At 35.2% G+C, this 23,485-nt stretch overlaps 2 protein-coding genes across 4 annotated transcripts in view; one reads left to right on the top strand and one right to left on the bottom strand.

The window, feature by feature from the left end:
* LOC128230307 (bleomycin hydrolase-like) overlaps positions 1–14,909 on the top strand; it is a 21,344-nt gene extending 6,435 nt beyond the window's left edge. For all 3 annotated transcript variants that reach the window (XM_052942476.1, XM_052942477.1, XM_052942478.1), the window contains 10 exons: positions 1,400–1,554; positions 1,934–2,086; positions 2,884–3,114; positions 3,559–3,651; positions 3,814–4,005; positions 5,403–5,564; positions 8,223–8,290; positions 8,719–8,836; positions 9,398–9,461; positions 13,780–14,909. In XM_052942476.1, coding sequence (XP_052798436.1) covers positions 1,400–1,554; positions 1,934–2,086; positions 2,884–3,114; positions 3,559–3,651; positions 3,814–4,005; positions 5,403–5,564; positions 8,223–8,290; positions 8,719–8,836; positions 9,398–9,461; positions 13,780–13,934 — 1,391 coding nt within the window. In that variant the 3' untranslated portion in view covers positions 13,935–14,909. The remainder of the gene's footprint in view (positions 1–1,399; positions 1,555–1,933; positions 2,087–2,883; positions 3,115–3,558; positions 3,652–3,813; positions 4,006–5,402; positions 5,565–8,222; positions 8,291–8,718; positions 8,837–9,397; positions 9,462–13,779) is intronic.
* LOC128230306 (SH2B adapter protein 1-like) overlaps positions 14,847–23,485 on the bottom strand; it is a 26,103-nt gene continuing 17,464 nt past the window's right edge. Inside the window, exon 7 of the mRNA XM_052942475.1 lies at positions 14,847–19,204. Within this exon, the coding sequence (XP_052798435.1) occupies positions 18,809–19,204 (396 nt within the window). The 3' untranslated portion in view covers positions 14,847–18,808. The remainder of the gene's footprint in view (positions 19,205–23,485) is intronic.

Genomic DNA, 23,485 nt, shown 5'->3' with positions numbered 1-23,485 from the left:
TGAGATGAAATAACTGTAACAAAAAGGTTTGCTTCTCGACTTACACTTATAGCGCGGGAACAATTCAACTGGAACAATTCATTCAATAGCACTTAAGGGTGACATTTATCATCATGGGTATATACACTAATTTCACAGAGAAATTATGAATTTGTTGAATATTTTTATTGCCAATTATTACACGACTTGAAAAAAACTAGTTTTGCAAGTACTTTATCTAAAATTGACAAAAATGCCTGAATTTTTTTCCATAATCTGTAAATTTAACGTCGCAAAATGTCCCAATTTTTCTTGGGTCTTTTTCCCCAAATTGGACAGAAAAGGTCCTGATATCTCATTATCTGATTACAATTAAAAGGACACATGCTACTTCCAACTAAATATTATTTCGAAATTTTGCGGGCCATTTTTAAACGCTTTGCCTGCCAGATTCTTTAAATCAATGTATGTCTATAATGACAATGTCTGTATAGAGTATAAGTATCTTTCATGTGTTTCCGGTACGGATAGAAAAATCCGACCTGAGGGCACGCGCGTAAGCTGGTAACGAGGCTTGCCGAGTTACCGGTCACACAGCCTGCCCGAGGGTCGGATTTTTCTATCCGTACCGGAAACACATGATTGATATTTTTTCTTGCGTACCTAAAATTATGAATTTGTGGAAAAATTGATGTAGAAAACGCACTTTTGTACATTTCATCAAAAAGCGCGTGCGACGTTGTGTACTGACGTCATAAAGCGCAGTAATTTTAAATCACTATTGACGTCAAATAGTTCCTTTAAAAATCGCGCTTTTAACAATTATTTATTTTCAATTTTAATTAAAAGTATTGTATACTTATATTTTTGATTCCGCTTTATTGAAATTGCATAATAAACTTCTCATAAACCATACAATAAAAGTAATAATTATTGGCGCGTTGTTACGCGTGACTCATCTTACATGGTGGGTGTAAGATGAGTTTTTCCTGCACCGGTCACATGACCGGAAACACATGTCCGGTATGCAAGAGACCCTTTTTCTATGAAATGTAGAACAATCAGATAGCACAACCTTTTCTCAAAAATTCTTTAGAACAGGTTTTTGAAAAATATGTAAATACAAGGAACAACTTCCTTTCTGATGTTAAATATTGTCATAATACTTCATTTTATTACATTTCACAGTGCTTTTAAAGTATCTCTTAGAAGTTTTTAAAAGTTCTAATAGAAGCTCTTAATAGTTTTCAAAAGTTCTTAAAGATGTTAGTAGTTCTAAGTAGCTATAAGTGGCTTTTAGCAAGATTTGGTATCAACATCTTTCTGTAGCATGTACTTATATTTTATTTGGTCCCAACCTAGTTCAATGTGGTAATATTTATAGTTTGCAATATTCCGCTATTTTATACATTTATTCAAGGTGTGTCTCAAGAGCTGTTGGACAGATTCCAGTCCCAGTTTGAGAAAAGCGAGAAGAACATATTGGCCCAAAATGTTTGCACAGCCCTTCCCCTGTGGGACGTACTGGCCTCCCGCGCCTGCAAGCAAGCGACACAGCACTGTTTCAACCACAAGGTTAGACTTCATTTACAATTTGTTGGTTTCCAACTTTTCACTTAAGTATTAATAATAACTACATAATTTATCATATTCCTCTCATTTCTTTAATAGTTCGTCATGCTTACACATTGATGCATTGGAGATTTGAACTTCTGTCTCTGAAATATTTGAAAATGTAGCACTTTCAACCGGTGGTCAAAATAAGGGCAAGCAAGTGAGCCGCACACTTCTGAAGTGTTTGTCTTACATTTTAATACTAAGTCTAATCTAGATGACTTTTTAAACAATACCTTCTTGTGATACAAACATTCTTTATTTTATATAATAATTTTTATGTGATTAATGACTTGAGTTGTTTTTTAAAAATTGATAATGATATTATAAACAATTTTAGGTTGAGAAGGAGGGTACACCAATGACCGACCAGCAACATTCAGGTCGGTGCTGGATATTTGCCTGTCTTAACATTATGCGTATTCCATTCATGAAGAAATACAAACTAGACAGTTTTGAGTTCAGCCAGACCTACGTTTACTTCTGGGATAAGGTTAACAGATATTCAGATCATTTAAAAAAACTAGTATGTTGTCTACAGCTGGTCCTGACTTACCAACGTTTTTTGTGATAATAGATCTTGTATACTTTTGTGTATTTTACCTTCATACTATTTAATGCTGTCTTTTCAATTTCTGTTTATTATACCTCTGCTTCACAAAGTGGAGACTATTTAAATGTGCGTCACCACAATCTTTCATTCATCCCATTTTTGTTCGGTCCATATATTTCTTATTCTTGGTCGGAATTTAAAATTATTTGGCCGAAGTGACCACCATTGCATGTGGATGTGTCCCTGCAAACTTCTGAACTTCGTGTCTGCTTGCAGCTATATAGGCCTTACTGATGACAGTTTGTGTCACATAACAGTAACAATATTTTCCAATCTTCCTCATGTCTCTACATTATTGACAATTCTGTGGCATGTTAACCTTCAGTGGAACATGCTCCTCTTGATGTCTTAAATTGTAGAGTCTATCCCAGCAGTATTTCCGGTACATGGGCTAAGGCAGGGAATTAATCACATTCTTTGATAGCTCTTGTTTATAAATGAAATTCAATATGTAATTGAAATAACTGTGCTAACAAGTAACAAGTTCTGTCACTGTCATATTTTTAAAGTGTCTTAACCTGAAACAGAGCTGAAAATCAAAATAGTACATTTTGTAGTGTATCAAACTTGTAAAGGTGGTACAATAATGAATAAAGTATTATTAGTTTATATACATGTATTGTATAGTGAATACTGCTATACATGAATAAAAAGTCAAACACAATCATCTACTGTAGGTTGAGAGGGCCCACTACCTTCTGAATGTGTTTGTGACGTGTGCGAGGAAAGGTGAGGCATATGATGGGAGACTGGTTACCCATCTCCTCAAAAACCCGTCAGAGGATGGGGGGCAGTGGGACATGCTCACCGGTTTAATTGAGAAGTACGGGATCGTCCCAAAAGTTTGCTTCCCTGAGGCATGGAGTGCAGAAAATAGTAACCGTATTTGCAGGGTGCTCAATAACAGGGTTTGGGTTTTGCTTCATAAATTTAACTATTATTTAATCATTTTTTGTTAAAACAACATCCACCATACATACAATGTACCATCACATATGCCAAACATTGGCTTTTCAATGGTTTTGGTTTTGGTTTTATTTTGAACTATTCAAATCGTTTTGCTTTTGTGTAATTTATGCATTATATATATATATATAAGATCTACAATTAAAGAGAATACATACATATGTATAGATGAAGGGGCTTTTGTTGAAGATAGTCAAATAAACGCTTTTAAAAAATGTATTTGCTTCATCAGCCTATCATACCCATAGTTAAACTATGAGCAGTGTATACGTATGTCTGCTTAATAATACATATCTATGAATAAAATAATACTTAAATAATAATAATAAATCTAAATAATAAAGTTTCATTTTCCAAAATGACATGAAGTTTGTGTATTTGTTCAGTTGCGTGAGGGGTGTTGGGTGCTGCACAAGATGGTGGCTGACAGTAAATCACAGGCAGACATCGACGCAGAAATCACAAAGAGAATGGAAGAGGTAGAACATTTAAACAGTGGTTATCAAATATAATGTTTGTAAATATTTAGCTTGTCTGTTTTTGAGTAAAAGGTTCAGGTATTATAAAGTTTAAGTATTGACAGTGCAGCTGTTGGCATCTTGTAAAACTTCAATGTTGACCGAAACTCTTTGATACAACAGATATACCGGATCATGTGTATAGTGTTGGGCACGCCTCCTAGGGAGATAACATTCCAATACTCTCCACGTAAGGAAAAGGAGGAGGAGGGGAATGAGGCTGGGAAATCCTCTTGCAGTGAAATTGGCCCTATCTCTCCAAGGGATTTCTACCACAAACTCATCAAACCCGACTGCTTCAATCTCGAGGATATGGTAATTCTAAATTGGATTTCTATACCTCTTATGGTATTTTTTCTTTGTGTTTTCATGGTCTTTCAGTTTTGAGTAATGAAAATGATACCTTTTGCATATTAAAACCTACCGTAATTAATAATGTAAATAATGTTATGTAAATGAAGGACTTCCGTCGGCTCCCATCCTTAACTTCAGAGTTAGTGTACATGGTCCAGTGAACTGTGGTTTCAAAATCTAGACATTGTTAACTCTCAGGGTATTTTTGCTAAGTGCTATGTGCAACTATATCGAAACATTGGTATATTTCATTAGCGTTTATGCTGTTTTCAATTTTTAGCACTATGCATATTGGCATTAAAATGTGAAATTTGGAACCACAACACTTTTTTATTGACTTATTATTTGGTTTATAGATCCAGCATATTGACTTACTGAATCATGGTTTTTTAAAATCATTTTGTAATGTGTCTTCATTTGTTTTATGATTTGTGTCTAAAAGTACTGTAAAACTTATGGTTGTCAACGATGTCAAAACATCATCAGTCCCTTTTGATTAGGGATGCAAACGAATATTCGATCAAACGTTTGGTATTCGAATGTCAAAATCAGTATTCGAATATTCGAATAAAAAAGTTCAATAAAGAGAATAAAAAAACCTTTTGCCTACACCACTGTTGTGGTTTATAAAATTTATTTGTCTTGTTTTTACAACGATTGGCCCCTAATGCCAGAGGTGTGAAAGTGACGATACACTAAACATGCGTCATATGTCATTTAGGGACTTATCCTCGGGTACTATAAAAAGTCCCCCTACTTTTACAATATCTGGCTAGGAATCGGCTTTAACACCAATGTGTTGTCTTGGCTGCAAATTAAGCTGTGTAACATACCTCAAATTCACATATTATTTTGATTTATTATTTTCTAGATCCCAAGTTGGTTTGGGGTTTCCATAGTATATTAAGTCAAATTAGAGGTCAATCACAGAAAAAGGCTACACGTCCTAAGGAAAGACCCTCCATTGGCGCAAGACAGCAGAATTGAAATTATTTTATATTATTGTTTGTTTGTTTATAATGAATTGCTTATTTCTTCCTGAAAATGGAGAATTTCAAAAACTCATTTGGGGAAATTCAGGGTCCGCCGCACATACTGGCTACAACAAATTACGGGATAAAAATACCCCGGCTAATACTTTAGCGAATACTTATGGTATTTTACTACATCTTATAAAATATGTATTTCAGTTATCGAATATTCTATCGAAAGAATTACCGAATATTGAGTTTGCGATTCGTTTGCATCCCTACGTTAATACACAAGGATAATTCTATTTCAATCAGCCAGATGCTCCCACCTTGTCAGGATAAATCTATTCATCTAAATATTTATATTTATTGTAACTTCTCTCCCAGGTGTGTTTGGTGAATGACCCACGTCCCAGTAGCCCTTACAACCGCCTGTATACAGTGGAGTACCTAGGTAACATGACTGGAGGCCCGCGTGTTCTCTATATCAACCAGCCGGTAGATGTCCTCAAGAAACTCACCATCAAATCTATCGTGGATTGCAATGAGGTGGGATTTTGTTTGGTTATCATGTGAATAAGCAGAGAGCCTATCCCATTAACATCTTAAATTTCAAGTTAGTTATAAAATATTGGGTGCGTTCCATGGACAATTTAAATAATTGATATGACATATAAATTTGGATGATAGATGTCTTCAAAAAATACAATATTTGCGACAATTCAGAATAATAGTTTAATAGATAATTATACAGGATTAAATGTGATGTGATTTAGAAGTGCATAGTCAAAATTTATTTAAATAAAAAAAATGCAACAACCTTAAAACCTTAAAACAGTGAGGTTTTTTCACAACTATTTTGCATTTACTTCAACTTAAACAACAACGCATACACTATTTGATGAAGAGTATAAAAATAGTAGGGATGCAAACGAATATTCGAATATTCGATCGAACGTTTAGTATTCGAATGTTAAAATCGGTATTCGAATATTCGATTATTTTTTTCAAAAAATAATGATATAAACCTTGAGTCTTTAGGGCAGTTGTTGTGTTTAAAATTATATTGTCTTGTTTTTACAACAATACGCATCTTGTGCCTAAGGCGTTAACGAGATGACAATCGAGTGTGCGTCATGTGTCAATTAGGGATCGATCGTAGGGTACTATAAACAGTGTCCATAATTGTAAAATAACTGGCTATTAGGAAGTGACATCAAACAAGTTTAATTGATTTTCAGTTCTTTTAAATGACCATGCCAATTAAGAATTTAAGGAAGCGGCCTTCACACCCTCTTGTCAGTTTGCCTGCCAATTAAGCTGAGCAATATTGCTCAAATCGGTGATTGATATTATACGCTGAAAGTAGATACCACTTCATTCCTTCAGAATATATGTTCGCAAAACATTATAAGTTAAACTTATTATTATTATTATATATTAGATTTGTATTTCTTAACAACGTAAAAGATGCCAGCCACATCTGAAGTATGGACTTTTTTCACCCGCTCTGTTGACAAGAAATCTGTCACGTGCAAACTATGCAGTGTGAGGTTGTCGTACATGGGCACGACGACTAATCTCTGGAATCACGTGAAGGCTAAGCATCCGAGTTCTCAAAGTGAAAGCAGTAAACAGCAATCAATGAAAAAGTTTACCGTTTCTGGTCTTAAACATGATTTGTGTCATGGGTGCTTTGGGCAAACACTGCAGCTGGCCATCAAGCCGGCATTTGCTCTCCCGGATGTCAACAGGGTCGTCTCCAGATGTCGTAAGCTGGTCGGGCACATCAAACACTCGACTACATTGACGGCCGAAATGCGCAAGCGCCAAGCTACTCTAAAGGTGCCCAAACACGAGCTGGTGCAGGATGTTACAACCCGATGGAACATCACGCGCGTCCTGTCCGACCTCATGCTGGAAACTCGGGTTACCCGGAAGGCCAACCAGCACCTGTCGTTGAAGGACGGCGAGTGGACCGTCGTCTCCGAGCTGAGCGACGTACTCAGTCATTTGACTGAGACGACTTCGTATATGTCAACGGAGAAGAACGTGTCATGCAGTGAAGTTTATCTCATCGTGACAAGTCTTTTGGACAACACATTCCGTGCATGCGAGGCTGATTCCCATGTCGTCAAGGAAGTGAAGGGTGTTATTGCTGCTGAGCTTCGTCGCCGCTTCCGACCTTCGAACGATGCCACCGCCACATCCACCCTAGTCCTTGCCGCTCTATTGGACCCCCACTACAAAGACCTGGACTTCCTGTCTGTCGGAACAGCTGCGCTACACGGAAGACGCGCTCGAGAGTAGATTGGACGATGTTCCATTTCGGTTGCCAACCCCGACGAGAGTGCGTCAACACCCTCCAAACGACCCCGTCTTAGCTTCATGGTTCCAAAGACGACCAAGACGGCTAACGACGAGCTGCGTCGGTACCGGCACGAACCTTCCGATGAGGAGGCCACTCCACTTGCATGATGGAAAAAGAACGAGGGACGCTTTCCTCGCGTTGCACATAATGCTTGCCAACTGCTTGGGATACCTGCGACGTCTGTGCCATCAGAAAGAATTTTCTCCTGCGCCGGACTCATTGTTAACAAACTTAGAAACAGACTGTCATGTGATCTTGTTGATAAGATAATATTTCTGAATAAGAACAAGGCCATCATATGTGATGATTTTATTGATGGGTGATTTCATTGAATTGTATGTGCTTGTTTTGTGCTTGTTATGTGCTAGATATGTATTTCATATGTCGATGTAATAATATTCGACACGCTGCTATGTATTGTATTGTATTACGATAACACTGGAAACATTCGACAGATAAAGAAAAGGGTATCGTGGTTTATAACTAAAATTAATAGATAACTATAACTTTTTAAAGATTCAATTTTTATCGAATATTCGATCGAAAGAATTACCGAATATTCGAATATCGATTTTGCCATTCGTTTGCATCCCTAAAAAATAGCATTTAAAGATCCAGGTATATAAGAAAAAGTGTCATTCATGAGTATGTTGGCAGATCTAAAAATTCAACGCTCACACGCTGCGTAGCCAGTAACTAACGTAGATGAGTAGATGATGTAATGTAAGTTGAAAATTGAACAGGTTCCTCCCCCACAGATTTTTTCTTTTCTTTTCCTTCCTGGGATGTGTTGTATGTTTAAATGGAATAGATTATTTTGATTTTTCTTATTTCAGGCTGTATGGTTTGGAACTGATGTAGGCAAGTTCTTCAGATCCAAGGAAGGCTGTCTGGACTTGAACTCGTAAATATCAGAATGCTTTTTAAGCACTAATTGTTAAGTCAAAATCACCCATGTTCAACTGGTCAGCAACTTAGATATAAAATAATGCATGTTGTATATTTTAACCTCCCTCAAATTACCAGTAAGATTGATTGCAAACAGACTACAATATGCAAAAATAGAGCCTAACGTATATGATGATGAAAATATGACTACTTAGTTTCTCCTGACTTAAATTAGAATGGTGGCCCGCTTTAGTATGACTTAGACGTTTTGTAACGGTCCATTGTCATTATGGCAGGTTTTGCGACTTTTCTAAAGAATATATATTTGATATGATGCCCAAAATAGACCATTCAACAATTAATTATAAAAATCCCATTCAACTAACACAGTTCATATGTATTTTGTTGGGAGTCTACCTACAGAGGAATGTTACATTTTTTCAGGCTTGACTTCAAGCTGACGTTGGGAGTGGACACTCTCCAGTTGAACAAGGCTGACCGCCTCATGTATGGCGAGTCCCTCATGACCCATGCCATGGTCTTCACTGGTGTTAATACTAAGGTTGGACTACTGAGAGCTTTCATTATAAGTTAAATTATGAAATGAAAAAGTGTTTTTCTACATAGTCTTTAAAGGATTAAAGATTTTTGTTTTTTGGGAGGTATTGTCATAGACTTGGTGTGGTTGTGGCCTGCAAAGGGTTTTACTTTTGTCAAGTTATGCCCTTTGACCAACCGAAAAGTGGACAAGTATTGGCATCTGTTTGTGATATTCTTGTTATGTTGTATTTAAGCATATCTAAACCATTTTAAGTAAGGCACATATTCACTTACACCATAAGTCTGAGACTTGAGAAAAGCGAGTTTTTGTAATGTAACAAAATATCTTTAATAGCATTATTTATTGACAAAAGACGTTTGAATTATTGTAGAATATGTTATATAAAAATATCTTACCATTATTGGCCATGAATTGGCAATATAACAATATGAATTAAGTTTTGCAGCACAGGTTCCAATCTCTGAGTAAATACGTTAATGACTGTGGGCCCGGAGCATGTATGCGTTTATTGTATAACTTAACTAGCATTATGGTTCACAAGATATCGTACATACATTACAGGCTAACGGTTGTGCAGATAAATGGCGGGTGGAGAACTCCTGGGGAGACAAGAATGGAGAAAAAGGTACATGGGGTGCATAGAACAACTCACAAAATGATGCATAGAACAACTGACCCATTTTCTATTTGCCAACCCACTACTATAAACTGTTTGCTCTTGGAAGTTTAATAGGTTTCTGTGTATATTTGTACAAGTACATTGTTTAAGCACAGGAGATGGTAGTTTGAGATGTATTCAAATAACAAACCTATGATTTGTCTCGAGTCATCTTCATTAACGTCTTAGTTTGAGACTAAGCACAAAAAAGGAATTCTTAAATGTTTCTTGATATCTTGAATATATTTTTAAAGAAAAAGACATGTGCCTGATTGTAGGACATGTTTTTAGCTCACCTGAGCACATATTGATCCATGTGAGCTATTGTGATAGGGTTTAATGTCCGTTCTTGTCCGCATGTATCTTAAAACAATTTTTCCTCCTAAACCACTGAGACAATTTCAACCAAACTTCACTGCAATGTTCCTTTTGTGGTCCTCTTCCAGATTCCTTCAATTAAAGTTGTTCCATGCAGAAATCTTTTTCTCAGAAACTGCTGACCATGTATCAGATTCTTTCACCCCATGTTGATTTGAAAAAAAAAGCATGACCGCGAAGGGGCGGCACTAATTTTCACTTTTTGTCTATATGGAAAACTTTAAAAATCTTCTCTTGAGAATTTACTGGCCAGATATTAAGAAATGTTCCTTAGGTTCTTCCTTCACCCCATGTTGATTCATAAAAAAACATGGCCGCAAGTGGGTGGGTTCACTTTTCACTATATGTCTATATGAAAAACTTTGAAAACATTCTCTTCAGAAACTTTTGACCTGATTTCAAAATAATTTCACAGAAATGTTCCTACAGTGACCCTCTATCAAATTCCTTCGCCCCATGTTGATTCATTAAAAAAACCTGGCCAACGGGCCGAGCTACTTTTCACTTTATGCCTATATGGAAGACATTGAAAATCTTCTCATCAGAAACTGTTTTCCTGCCCGATTACCAAATAATTTCACAGAAATGTACCGAAGGTGAGGTTCTATCAAATTCCTTCACACCATGTTGATAATATATAACATGGTTGCCAGGAGCGGGGCTACTTATATGTCTTTATGGAAAACTTCTCTTGAGAAACCATTGGCCCAATTTCAAAATTCATTCACCTTTTATTTTTTTATTCATTGTTTTATAATTATTTCATTGTTTTACAATCATTAAGGATATCAACTTCAAATTTCATGAACTTATTCACAATAACAATGTGCTGCAAAAGTAATGAACCTTCTAAACAAATTTTATGTTTTTTATGCCTGTTTAAAAACGGGACATACTACAGTTTCACCTGTGGCATACAGGCGACAGTGTCCAGTATGTTGTCCGATCAATAATTTTAGAACTCTTTGTCCAATCAGGTTAGCCATATAAGGCCATCTTGGGCCTCATGTTTTAAGGTATACCTAGTCTAGCATTATTAGCTCGACTATTCGAAGAATAAGGAGAGCTATACTACACACCCTAGCGTCGGCGTCGGCATCACACCTTGGTTAAGGTTTTGCGTGCAAGCACACATAGGTTAATACCTCAGCAACTACTTGAGGTATTACATTGAGACTTTAAAGAATGTTACTCAACAATCCAACCTACTTAATTAACCAAGTAAGATAACTCTAGTTTGAATTTAATGCAAATAATAGGCCTTTATTATTTAACTTAGAAATTCTGGTTAAGGTTTTGCGTGCAAGCACACATAGGTTAATATCTCAGCAACTACTTGAGGTATTGCATTGAGACTTTATGCAATGGTACTCAACCATCTAACCTACTTAATTAATCAAATTAGATAACTCTAGTTTGCATTTAATGCAAATAATAGGCCTTTATTATTTGACTTAGAAATTCTGGTTACGGTTTTGCATGCAAGCACACATAGGTTAATATCTCAGCAACTACTTGAGGTATTGCATTGAGACTTGATACAATGGTACTCAGCCATCCAACCTACCTAATATACCAAGTTAGATAACTCTAGTTTGCATTTAATGCAAAAAAATGCCCTTTATTATTCGACTTATAACTATCTAACCTACTAAATTAATGAAGTAAGATAACACTTTTTTGAAAATAATGCAAATTATTGGCCTTTATTATTTGACTTAGAAATTCTGGTTAAGGTTTTGCATGTAAGCACAGGGATGTGATTGACATGGCAGCTGGAGGGCTGAAACTATTTCGGCCATGGGTTTAGGGGGCGCTCTTTGGGTCAAAAGCGCACTGCTGTAGAAGAAAAAAGCTCTTTTGGGGGCTCTCCTGACTTTAAATTTGAAGCAAACTGGAAAATTAACTTAAACAACTAAAAGCAACCAAATAAAAAATTTTCAGGTAAAAAAAAAATATTATTTTTTTTTGGGGGGGGGGGGGAGGGGGTCTCTGGGGCCATTAGATCCGAAGAATTCCAATCTACTTAAATAACCAAGTAAGATAACTCTAGTTTGCATTAAATTCAAATAATGGCCCCTTTTTTATTCGACATAGAAATTCTGGTTAAGGTTTTGCATGTAACCACTTAAGTCAATACCTCAGCAAATACATCATCTATTGCATTGATATTTACACACAGGCTCCAAACCATTTAACCTTCTTATTTAATCAAGTAAGATAACTCTATCTTTCATATAATATAATTTTGCCCCTTTATCATGCGACTTAGAAATTCTGGTTAAGGTCTTGCATGTTAGCACACATAGGATAATATCTCAGCAACTACTTGATGTATTGCATTGAGACTTTATACAATGGTATTCAACCACCCAACCTAATTAAATAACCAAGTTAGATAACTGTATTTTACAAATACTGGCCCTTTATTATTAGACTAAAAAATTTTGGTTAAAATTTTGCATGTAACCACATTTATGTTAATATCTCAGCACATCATGACTGTATTGCATTGAAATCTAATCTAACAGTGATCCATGCATGTTTCGCCAAAACTTTTCAATCCTTAAAAGCAGCGGAATTGTCTAGCGCGCTGTCTCTGTGACAGCTCTTGTTATTCTTATAATCAAAGTTGAAATATGCAGTATGGAATCTTGAGTCTCAAACTTAAAATGTTTGTGAAAAAGAGTCCTGGATTTAGTCTATGGCATATTTCCATGTTTTAGCCGGTCAACTTGCATCAAATGGCTTTGCTTTCATTTTTTGTGATTTTGTGTGTAAATTCATGTGCAATTTTGATACTCTGCAGATGTCCATGTCATGTTCCTGGTGTATTTCCTATACGAATTGACATAGAAACACGGATGGTTAAATTTTGGGCACACCTAGTACAACCTTCGAAAATAAAATTGTCTACAAAACTTTACTATGCGATGTATTGTCTTTATGATGATCTTCAAAATAACGGGAGTCAAAATAAATTAATCTGGATAAATAATATTAAAACTATGTTAATAAAAACAGGAATGTATGGAATTTGGCTATCACATACATTTACTAACTGTAGATGGTTAACACTCTCAGTATCACAAAAGTTAAAAGATTTGTTTATTACTGACTGGTACAGTACATTAAACACATCCACAAGCTTCCGATTTTATAAAACAATTAAAAGAAAGTTTGAAATGGAAAAATATCTTTATAACACCTATGACATAAATACAAAAAGTTATGCAAAATTATGAATGAGAAATCACAAATTACCATGTGAAACTGGGCGATGGAGTAATGTCCCATACGAGAATAGAAAATACACGCGTTGCAATAGAACGATAGGTGACGAATACCACTATATAATAGAATGTCCTGATTTTAAATCTGAGAAAAACCTGTATTTTATGTTACACCAAGTTATGTTAAATTCCTGAACCGATTTACAAGTACGAATGAAAATGATTTTAGGAAACCATTAAAATCGTTTACCACTTAGTGTTAACAACTGTTCATTATGTAAACGTATATAACTCGTTTATTTGGCTTATTAAATTGGAGAATTATCCCATGCTATATACCTTAAAGGTACATACTCTTCTGGAGAATTTTGATAATTAGCATACTGTTGATTTTTCTGTTTTAAAATGATTAAACTTGACATAGTTTTGATTCTGATTATTGATAATTGTAATTCTATTTGTAATTTGAAACTCATGTATCATTCCTTTCAGACAACATCAACCTCATTGTACACTTTGTTTTCATATATGTATTTACTATGTGCCTGCATAAAGCCTCGTTATACTTAGCACTTATGATATCCTCATGTTTGTAAACTCTGTTTTACATTGAGTGTATGAATAAACTTTGAAACTTTGTTCAAGCAGGCGGTACATACAAACTGACATTTCAGGTTACCTGATGATGACAGACGACTGGTTCACAGAGTTTGTGTATGAGGTGGTGGTGAACAAGAAGTTGATAGAGGACCAGTCAATACTGGACGTTCTAAACCAGGAGCCAACCGTCCTGCCGGCCTGGGACCCCATGGGTGCTCTCGCACATTGACCTTCATCTTAATTTAAATAATATGGAATGCTAGCAATATTTAGTAGAAATCCAACCTGCATCTTCATATTTTTTCTGTATACATGTAGCTCTTGTTGTTCTGTAGAAATCTACTTGTAGTGTAGATTGTGAAGACTTGTGAATGAATTGTGATAAATATTAATCAGAAGAGTACAATAATAGGAACTCTAATTGTGTTTATTTAAAATTAGATATTTAATTCTGTGGAAATGAAAATTACTAAGATGTTTTGGTGTCTATTGAGAGGGGTAGTTATACAGGTTTTGCCTCAATCATAAAGCATGATGGCAGCACATATCATTTCTGACTACAGGTTATTTATTTCTCAGTATATCATTTCTGACTACAGGTTATTTATTTTTAAGTGTTAGAATACATGTACTGTATGTATTTTGTCAAGTGTTTTGATATTCATCTTAACATTCCATTGGAACTTATTAACTGTGTGGCTATAATCTATCAGTGCTTGTAATAAAGTAATATCTTGTCAGATATTTCATGGTCAGTGACTGACCAGTCTGTACTTAAGTAAAGTAATATCCTGCCAGATATTTCATGGTCAGTGACTGACCAGTCTATACTTAAGTAAAGTAATATCCTGTCAGATATTTCATGGTCAGTGACTGACCAGTCTGTACTTAAGTAAAGTAACAACTTGTCAGAGATTTCATGGTCAGTAACTGACTGGTCTGTACTTGTAGTAAAGTAATATCTTGTCAGAGATTTCATGGTCAGTGACTGATCAGTCAGTCTATATTTAAGTAAAGTAACATCTTGTCAGAGATTTCAATGTCAGTGACTGACCAGCCTGTACTTAAGAAAAGTAACATCTTGTTAGAGATTTCATGGTCAGTGACTGACCAGTCCATACTTAAGTAAAGTAACATGTCAGAGATTTCTATGTTTTTATTGTCTATACTTTACAATGATTTCACCATACTGTTGTTCATACAAAATACACAACAAATGAATAAATATATCACTCAAAAATGTGTTACTGTGCTTGTTAACAAACCCATCCTACAGTCTTAACAAAAATCCTTGTACATATAATAAAGCAATAACAACAATACATGCAAATAGCTTTGTTTTCAAGTGCAGTCTAATTCAGATGAGCAAATAAGTATTGTCTTCAAACAGTTTAGAAAAAAAACTGTTCAGCTGCATATAGACAGGGCTATTCCATTTAACTCACCCCTCAAAGGCAAAATAAGAACATTCTATAAAGTGATCGGAACACCTCCGCAAACAACAATCCTTGGATGTATGCAGATGCATTAGTAAAATAGTTTGTTAAATTTGTAGTGTTTTAAAATTGTAATTTTTACTTAATCTGTGAAGTTCAAATCAATTCCCAGTGAAAAATATTATTGATGCTCCTGAGAGTAAAGTCCAAAGACTTTATTGCTCAATTAAAATTGCTATGAAATCTACTTACAGCGTAGTTAAATGTAAAGAATTCTGACATTGTAAACCCTCCATATACATCGCAGGTTACTTGTAATGGAAGATGACAGGTGCTCGGATTGTCCATATAGGGTAGGTTCCTGTTTTTTTAAAAAGGGATTGTCAATTTAAAATTACCTTCCTGTGGTGGGTGGTATGTTTAAATGGAATAGCCAACAATGGTTTATCTTCAGTTCAGTGTCTACTAGAGAGTATTGACTACAATGTTCTGAAGTGATATTTTTAATACCTATGACTTTGGTCAGAAGTGTGTGCAATACAAAACAATACAATATCCATGAAATATAATTGATCTAAAAATATAGCCAACTTTGGTGTTACCACCATTACAAAACTCTCAGCAGCAGGAATATACCGGGTATGTACCTTGCACAGAGGAAATTCTTACAGCGGTAAACTTTGAGGTAGAACTACAGTGGGCCCAAGCAGTCTGGGGCTTGTATATAGAAGAATAATTGTTTCGGTGCAAGATAGCAATCAACTTCACCAAGTGAGCACCAGAGCTCTTTTTTGCCTTGGTCAGTGTGCTATTATCAAAATGAATATAATAAGTTAAACATGTATATGTCATCTCATATATGTATATTCCTTTTTAAAAAATGGAAGTGTATAAAAATGTTGTAGCACAGACAAAGTGATAGCACATTTTACTGAAGTGTATATGTACCATTTCCGTTGATGCATGTAAATAAAGAAATATATATCTGAATTAAGGCCAAAATTGCCGATAATGGCACCAGTATGTTTTTTAGGACCATCTGAATATATGAAAAAGTGTACCCCCGGAATTGATAATTGAGTGTACAACTTATGATTTCTATGGATGCAAGTATAGATGTTAAATACTGGTTTTCGTTGATAAACTGCAGCACATGAAAAGATATACCAAAATGAAATCTATGATTAAAAAACATGATGAATAAAACAATGAAATTCTGCTTACTTAAGACTAGAATCAGAGAACACTTACAAACTTGAAATATAGAACACTTGAATATAAAAGTTGTAACGCAATAATTCAGACAGTTGAATTTTAAAGCATGCACAAAAAATCTGTTCAGAAAATCTGCAATAAATGATTCAATATGATGGGTATATACATGTAGTGTTGATCATTCAAGATTTACATTTTCCCAGGCTATTTTTTTCCATGTTTCACATTTACAGAGTTTGTTTCCTTCATAAAATATTAGCAATTTAATATATAATCGTGATTGTTGAATCACATTAAATATGATGTACGGTAATTGGCAAAACATTGAATCACATTAAATATGATGTACGGTAATTGGCAAAACAATCAGTGAATAACGAAACCTCTTAGTAGCTATCTCATTTGCATCTATTTGTTGTCCATAAATATAATGTAGAACTAACCGTCTATAAATAATTACCAATTAGTTACAGAATAGTTATGTATGATAATGATTCTTACTTTTACAGCATGTCTGTAAATTTATATGAAATTAAACTACATGTAAACTTAGTACAAAAGAAACCATAGCTATTGAAAATATTCATTTTGTATTAATTATACAACATAATCCATATGTTCCTAAAAAGTTATCAAGCTAATTGAAAAGTGATAGTATAACCGATTTCAGATGATTAACATGTATAGTCAACTCATTTTTCTGTGTTCTACTTGACATAACTTTACTCCATTCAAAACAACCATTTTAACAGTCACCACAATTGTGTTGAATTCTACGATCTACAGACCAGCTGTGTAGTACAACAAATTTTAAAATGTCATTAAATTCTACATGACGTACAACAGTTTAGGGCATGCATTAGAACATTATTTACACATTTTAGGGAAATCTTGTAAGTACATATTAAGGGACTTTCAACAGTGCAAATGTCAATCGAAGGACCAAAATAAATAATGTTTAAAAATGTCGTTCTTATAGTTTTGAGGTTCAATATTTAGCAAGCATAATACTTTGCAACATGTGTTGCTATAATAAGGAGTTGACCAACATTTATGGAAGATGATTTTATCAGATTTCCAATTAAAAAGCACTTGCATTTTTTCCGGAAATGTCTTGATACAAAATGATTGTTTTTGTCAAAATAGTCCATACTACCCAAACAACAATGTCTTGGGGCTTTGTGCTGATTGCAGCTATTTTAAGAAAGATATTTGCATTTTTGTAACCAGTATATAAATTTAATCCACTATATTTCGTTATTTTATTGACCATGTTTCTTTTTTAAAAAGACATCTTCAAGAACCCGCAAGACTCTGTTTATTATTTTGTCTAGGGCATTTTAATGCAAAAACATGAAATACATTGTAAACAGACTTTTACGAAAAAATGCAAATGCTTTATTTTCAAAATCTGATTAAATCTTCTTTCATAAAGTTTGGTCAACTCCTTTTAACCCCAAAACATGTTACAAAGTACTAGTATGTATGTTTTACTCCTGAAAAAGATTGTTCCTCAAAACTAAAAAAAAAACATTAACTTTTAAAACGCTTTAATATTTGGCCTTCCTCACCCACTTTTGCACTGTGTAAGGCCCTTAATTAAGATATTGCAGTAAAACTGTTATCACCTGTCTACCTTATCCATGGCTGGGCTGAGAATACAAAATCAAGTTAGTGAGAAACACATAAGAGCCCTCCTTCCCTAAGTAGCTAATTTATTTTAAAAGTGCTTTTGGTTGAAATATAAAAAAGCATAAGAAAGGTGGGAAAGGTTAAACCTCTGTCACCAGATAGTCCACCTCAATTTATTGTTCAGATGCAGATTTTCTATGTAATGACCTGAATCAAAATAGCACTCCCTATGAGGTAGTAAAATTCCAGAGCTAGGAGAGTATGAAGGGCTCTCTTATAATCTGCTGTTACACAGGATTGTTTCATAAAGCACCCGAGATTTAACAGCTTAAGCAATATACCCCAGCCTGTGTATTCCAGGTCACTAGTACAGTTTTATACATTTATATGTACATGTATTGCTATCAGAGGGTTGTAAACCCATTATATCTATACATGTATTATGTAAATACAACTCTTTATACAATGTATAAAATGTATTTTGGTCTTCAAATATCTCAAAAACATACATTGCTATAACATGGAATCTCTAGTATAATACAACAGTATTGCTTTTCATGCAAATTGCCTCATTTTAATGAGTGCAAATAATGCATGAACATCCACATAATGCTTAAAAACATCACAAAACAATAAGTAGGTCAGATCTTCCTAGCTTTGAATATGAAGGGGTGAATGCAAAATTGATTCTAGTACTTAAATTTTAGTATAGAAATTAAATCAGACTTGAGCGTCTTTATATTTTGCACATAAGTATTAGAACTTATTTTCATTCAGCCCTACACATAAAGGTCTATCTGTTGGACATCACAGTGCTGTTTCACACAAAAGAGTAGTGATTCTCCACCGCCCGCCCATGAAGTCCTTGTTGACTCCCATGATGCTGTTGTGCCTGTTCCCGCATCACGTTCTCTATTGACTCTGTCCTTGCACGAATTGACCCACTTATCACAATGATGTCGCGCCCCTCCCCTTGACGTGAACTCAGATTAGGGTTGGAGCCAGTTTCCAGTGACCCTTGGCTCGGCGATCCCTGGGTAGGGGTCATGGGTCGATCTAGCGACACCACATAGTCCGTCAGGGTCACGTCTGATGTGCCGCCTGATTCTAGAGGTATGGGGTGGGTGCGAAAGTGTTCCAGCATGTCAAAGATAGAGTTGAACCACAAATGCTGGACTCTACACTGTCCTTCATTGTTGATAGTCATTCTCAGGTGCTGCAAGAAAACAAAATAAAAGTAAACAATAGTGTTAACATCATCATTGTTAACTTTCAAATTTTTACTTCTCTCTGGATCTAAAATGAACACACATGTGATTTGCAGAATTTCTAACAAGATTTAAGACACCTGTTTCAGATGAAGATGTTTTATCTTGATATATGAGCATGTTACCATAAAGTTCACCTTTAAAAAATAGCGATGCTGTTTGTAATGTTGTAAAATTTAGTTAAGCAGTAAATAAGAACCTCATACTTTTTAACTAGGTTTCCAATGAAAACCGGGTTATTAGAATGAGGTTGTCGTTGGGCGGGCTGGCGGTCATCAAACATTGGTTTCTGTTCAATAACTTTAGTTAGCATTGATAGATATTGATGAAACTTGGTGTGTAGGTAGCTTATGGGAAGAGCTAGCTTGGGATTGCTTTTGAGGGGGGTGGGGCTAAGGTCAAGGTCACTGTTACTAAAAATAGAAAAATGGTTTCTGCCCAATAACTTTAGTTAGCATTGATAGATATTGATGAAACTTGGTGTGTTAGTTGCTTATGTGAAGAGCTAGCTTGGGATTGCTTTTGAGTGGGGAGGGGCTAAGGTCAAGGTCACTATTACTTAAAATAGAAAAATGGTCAAGGTCACTGTTACTTACAAGCATTTTCAGTGAAAAGATATCCCCCGCCAACGATGGCTTGTTTGTGCTTGATGGCTTGTTTGTGCTTGAAGGTTAAAAAAAATCTCAGAAAGAGTAAGATAAGCACATTGGTTTTACTGAGAAACGGCTGCAAACAATGATTTTTTAATAAATCAAGGACAATAACTCTAAGGAAAATTGACCAATCCAAAAGAAAAATAGACAGGCATCATCACAGTATGTTGGTTCTTATTTATTCCAAGTGTCATGAAATTCTACCAGCTAGTTGCATAGAAAAGGCTGCAAACATGGATCTTTTAATAAATCAAGGGCAAATAACTCATATAGAAATTACACAATCCAAAATATAAATAAACAGGCATCATCGGAGTATGTTGGTTCATATTTATTTCAAGTTTCAAGAATTTCTACCAACTAGTTACTGAGAAATGGCTATAAATGAGAGTTTTTCAAAAAATCAAGGGCAATAACTCCAAGTACAATTGACCAATCCAAAAAAAAATACACAGGCATCATCCCAGTATAGTAATTCATATTTATTTTAAGTTTCATGAAATTCTGCCAGCTAGTGACTGAGAAATGGCTGTGAATGTGCATTTTTCAAAAAATCAAGGGCAATAACTCCATGGACAATTGACCAATCAAATTTTTTTTTTGACGGGCATCATTCCAGTATAGTGGTTCATATTCATTTTAAGTTTCATGAAATTATACCGGCTAGTTACTGAGAAAACGCAGGTGACGGACGGAAGGAAGGACGGACGGAAGGAAAGACGGACGGACAACGCCATTTCAATATCCCCCTCCCTATTTCATAGGCGGGGGATAAAAATAAAAAAATGGTTTCTGCCCAATAACTTTAGTTAGCATTGACCGATATTGATGAAACTTGGTGTGTAGGTAGCTTATGTATAGAGCTAGCTTGGGATTGCTTTTGAGGGGGTGGGGCTAAGGTCAAGGTCGCCTGTTACTAAAAATAGAAAAATGGTTTCTGCCCAATAACATAAGTTAGCATTGATAGATATTGATGAAACTTAGTGTGTAGGTAGCTTATGTGAAGAGCTAGCTTGGAATTGCTTTTGAGTGGGGAGGGGCTAAGGTCAAGGGCACTATTACTAAAAATAGAAAATTGGTTTCCGCCCAGTAACTTATTTAGAATTGATGGATAGTGATGAATCTTAGTGTGAATATAGCTCATATGAAGTTGCAGATTGAACTTGCTCATACAACAAATTAATTGGCTATAATTTCTGATTGCCAATAACAAAAACCTGGTTTCGTCGCATTGGGGCGCTTCTAGTATAGGTTTTGCAATTATATCAATGAAACAAGAGGCACATCAGTGCCTGTGCTCCACTGGCCAAAAGGTTCAAGCAAAGACCACCTAACGAACATTTTCGTCAAGTTTCATAGAAATACAATCATCAATTTTTGAGGAGAAGTTATTTAAAAAAAATTTTTACTTTAATAGCTCTGGCTGCCATGTTGTGCAGTGGACCGAAATGATTTGGGCAATTTGAGTTAAGGAGCACCAAACAAACATTTCTGTCAAGTTTTATCGAAAAAAGGTCATCGGTTTCGACGACAAGTCGTATAAAGTTTTTTTTATTTTTTAGCTCTGGCAGCCATGGTGTGCAGTGGACTGGAACCATTTAACAAATTTTGGTTAATGACTACCCACATTTCTGTCAAGTTTCATTGCAATACGATCATCGGTTTCTGAGGAGAAGTCGTTTAAAGGTTTTTCTATTTTTACCTCTGGGGGCCATCTTGTGCAGTGGACCGAAACCATTGAAGCAAATTTGATAAAGGACCATCCAAGGAACATTTCTGTTAAGTTTCATCAAAATCTGATCATCGGTTTCTGAGAAGATGTTCTTTAAAGGTTTTTCTATTTTTTTGCCCTGGCAGCCATGTTGTGCAGCGGACCGGAACCATTTGAGCAATTTTGGTTAAGGACCACCCAAGGAACAATTCTGTCAAGTTTCATCAAAATCTGCCTATCCGTTTCAGAGGAGATGTCGTTTAAAGATTTTGCTATTTTTAGCTGTGGCGGCCATATTGTGCAATGGACCAGAACCATTTGAGCAATTTTAATAAAGGACCACCCAAGGAACATTACTGTCAAGTTTCATCAAAATCTGCCGAACCGTTTCAGAGGAGATGTCGTTTAAAGATTTTGCTATTTTTAGCTCTGGCGGCCATATTGTGCAATGGACCGGAACCATTTAAGCAATTTTGGTAAAGGACCACCAAAGGAACATTCCTGTGAAGTTTTGTCAAAATCCGCTTATCAGTTTCAGAGGAGATGTCGTTTAAAGTAAAAGTTTACGCACTCACGCACGCACGCCAAACGTACGCACTCACGACGGACAATCTGTGACGACATAAGCTCCATGGCCTTCAGCCAGTGGAGCTAAAAATGAGAGCTGTCACAAAGAAGGCTTCTTGAATATTCTGCCGCTTGAAATTTAAAGGATTGCAAAGTTTTGGTGAAACATTCATGGATCTCTGTAAAATTAGATCGATTCGAATAAAATGTCCAAGTCTGGTAATAACAGGGCTGTAAAAAACCTTAACCGAAGTCAAATAAAATTTCAAAGTCAAATAAAAAAAGGGCCATAATGTGCATAATTTGAGTCATATTACTTTATTAATTACGTAGATTGGGTAGTTGGGAACACATGTCTAAAGTTTCAATGCATTACATGATGTTTTAGCTGAGATATTGACTTATATGTGGATACGGTATATGCAAAACCTCAACCGATTTCTGTGTGGAATAATAAGGAACATAGCTTAAATTGTATGCAAAATAGAGTTATCAAACTTGTTTATTGAAGTAGATTTGATGGTTGAGTACCAATGTAAAAAGTCTCAGTGCAATACATCAAGTAGTTGCAGAGATATTAAACTATGTATTCCTAAGTCAAATAATAAAGGGCAATAATTTGCATTATATTGAAGATAGTTTTAATGCAAAACATGTTATATTTGCTGAGATATTGAATTAAATGTAGTTACATGCAAACCCTTAACCAGAATTTCTAAGTTGAATAACAAAGGGCCATTATTTGCATTATATGCAAAAAAAGTTATCTAACCTGGTTATTCAAAGTAGGTTGGATGGTTGCAATAAATCAAGTAGTTGCTGATACATGTATATTAACCTATGTGTGCTTACATAAAAAAACCTAAACCAGATTTTTTTAAGTCATACAATAAAGGGAAATAATTTGCAAAAGCAGCAATATATGCAGGATTTAGTAATCTTACTTGATTTATGAAGCTGGTTTGATAGTTGGAAGACATGTCTAAAGTTTTAATGCAAAACATTATGTATTAGCTGAGATAACGACTAAAATGTGGTAAAATGCAAAACCTTGACCAGAACTTTTAAGTCGAATGATAAAGGCTATAATTTTCATTAAATTCAAAACAGTGTTATCTGACTTCATTAATTAAGTAGGTTGCATAGTTGGGAACACATATCTAACGTTGCCATGAAATTCATGATGTATTTGCTGAGATAATGACTTGAAGGTGCTTACATGCAAAACCTTAACCAAGGTGTAATGCCACCGCCAATGCCAGAATGAGTCGTATATCTCTCCTTATTCTTCGAATAGT

The sequence above is a fragment of the Mya arenaria genome, chromosome 4, assembly GCF_026914265.1.
Source record: "Mya arenaria isolate MELC-2E11 chromosome 4, ASM2691426v1".
Classification (NCBI taxonomy): Eukaryota; Metazoa; Mollusca; class Bivalvia; order Myida; family Myidae; genus Mya; species Mya arenaria.
This window is presented reverse-complemented; position numbering and strand designations above follow the sequence as displayed.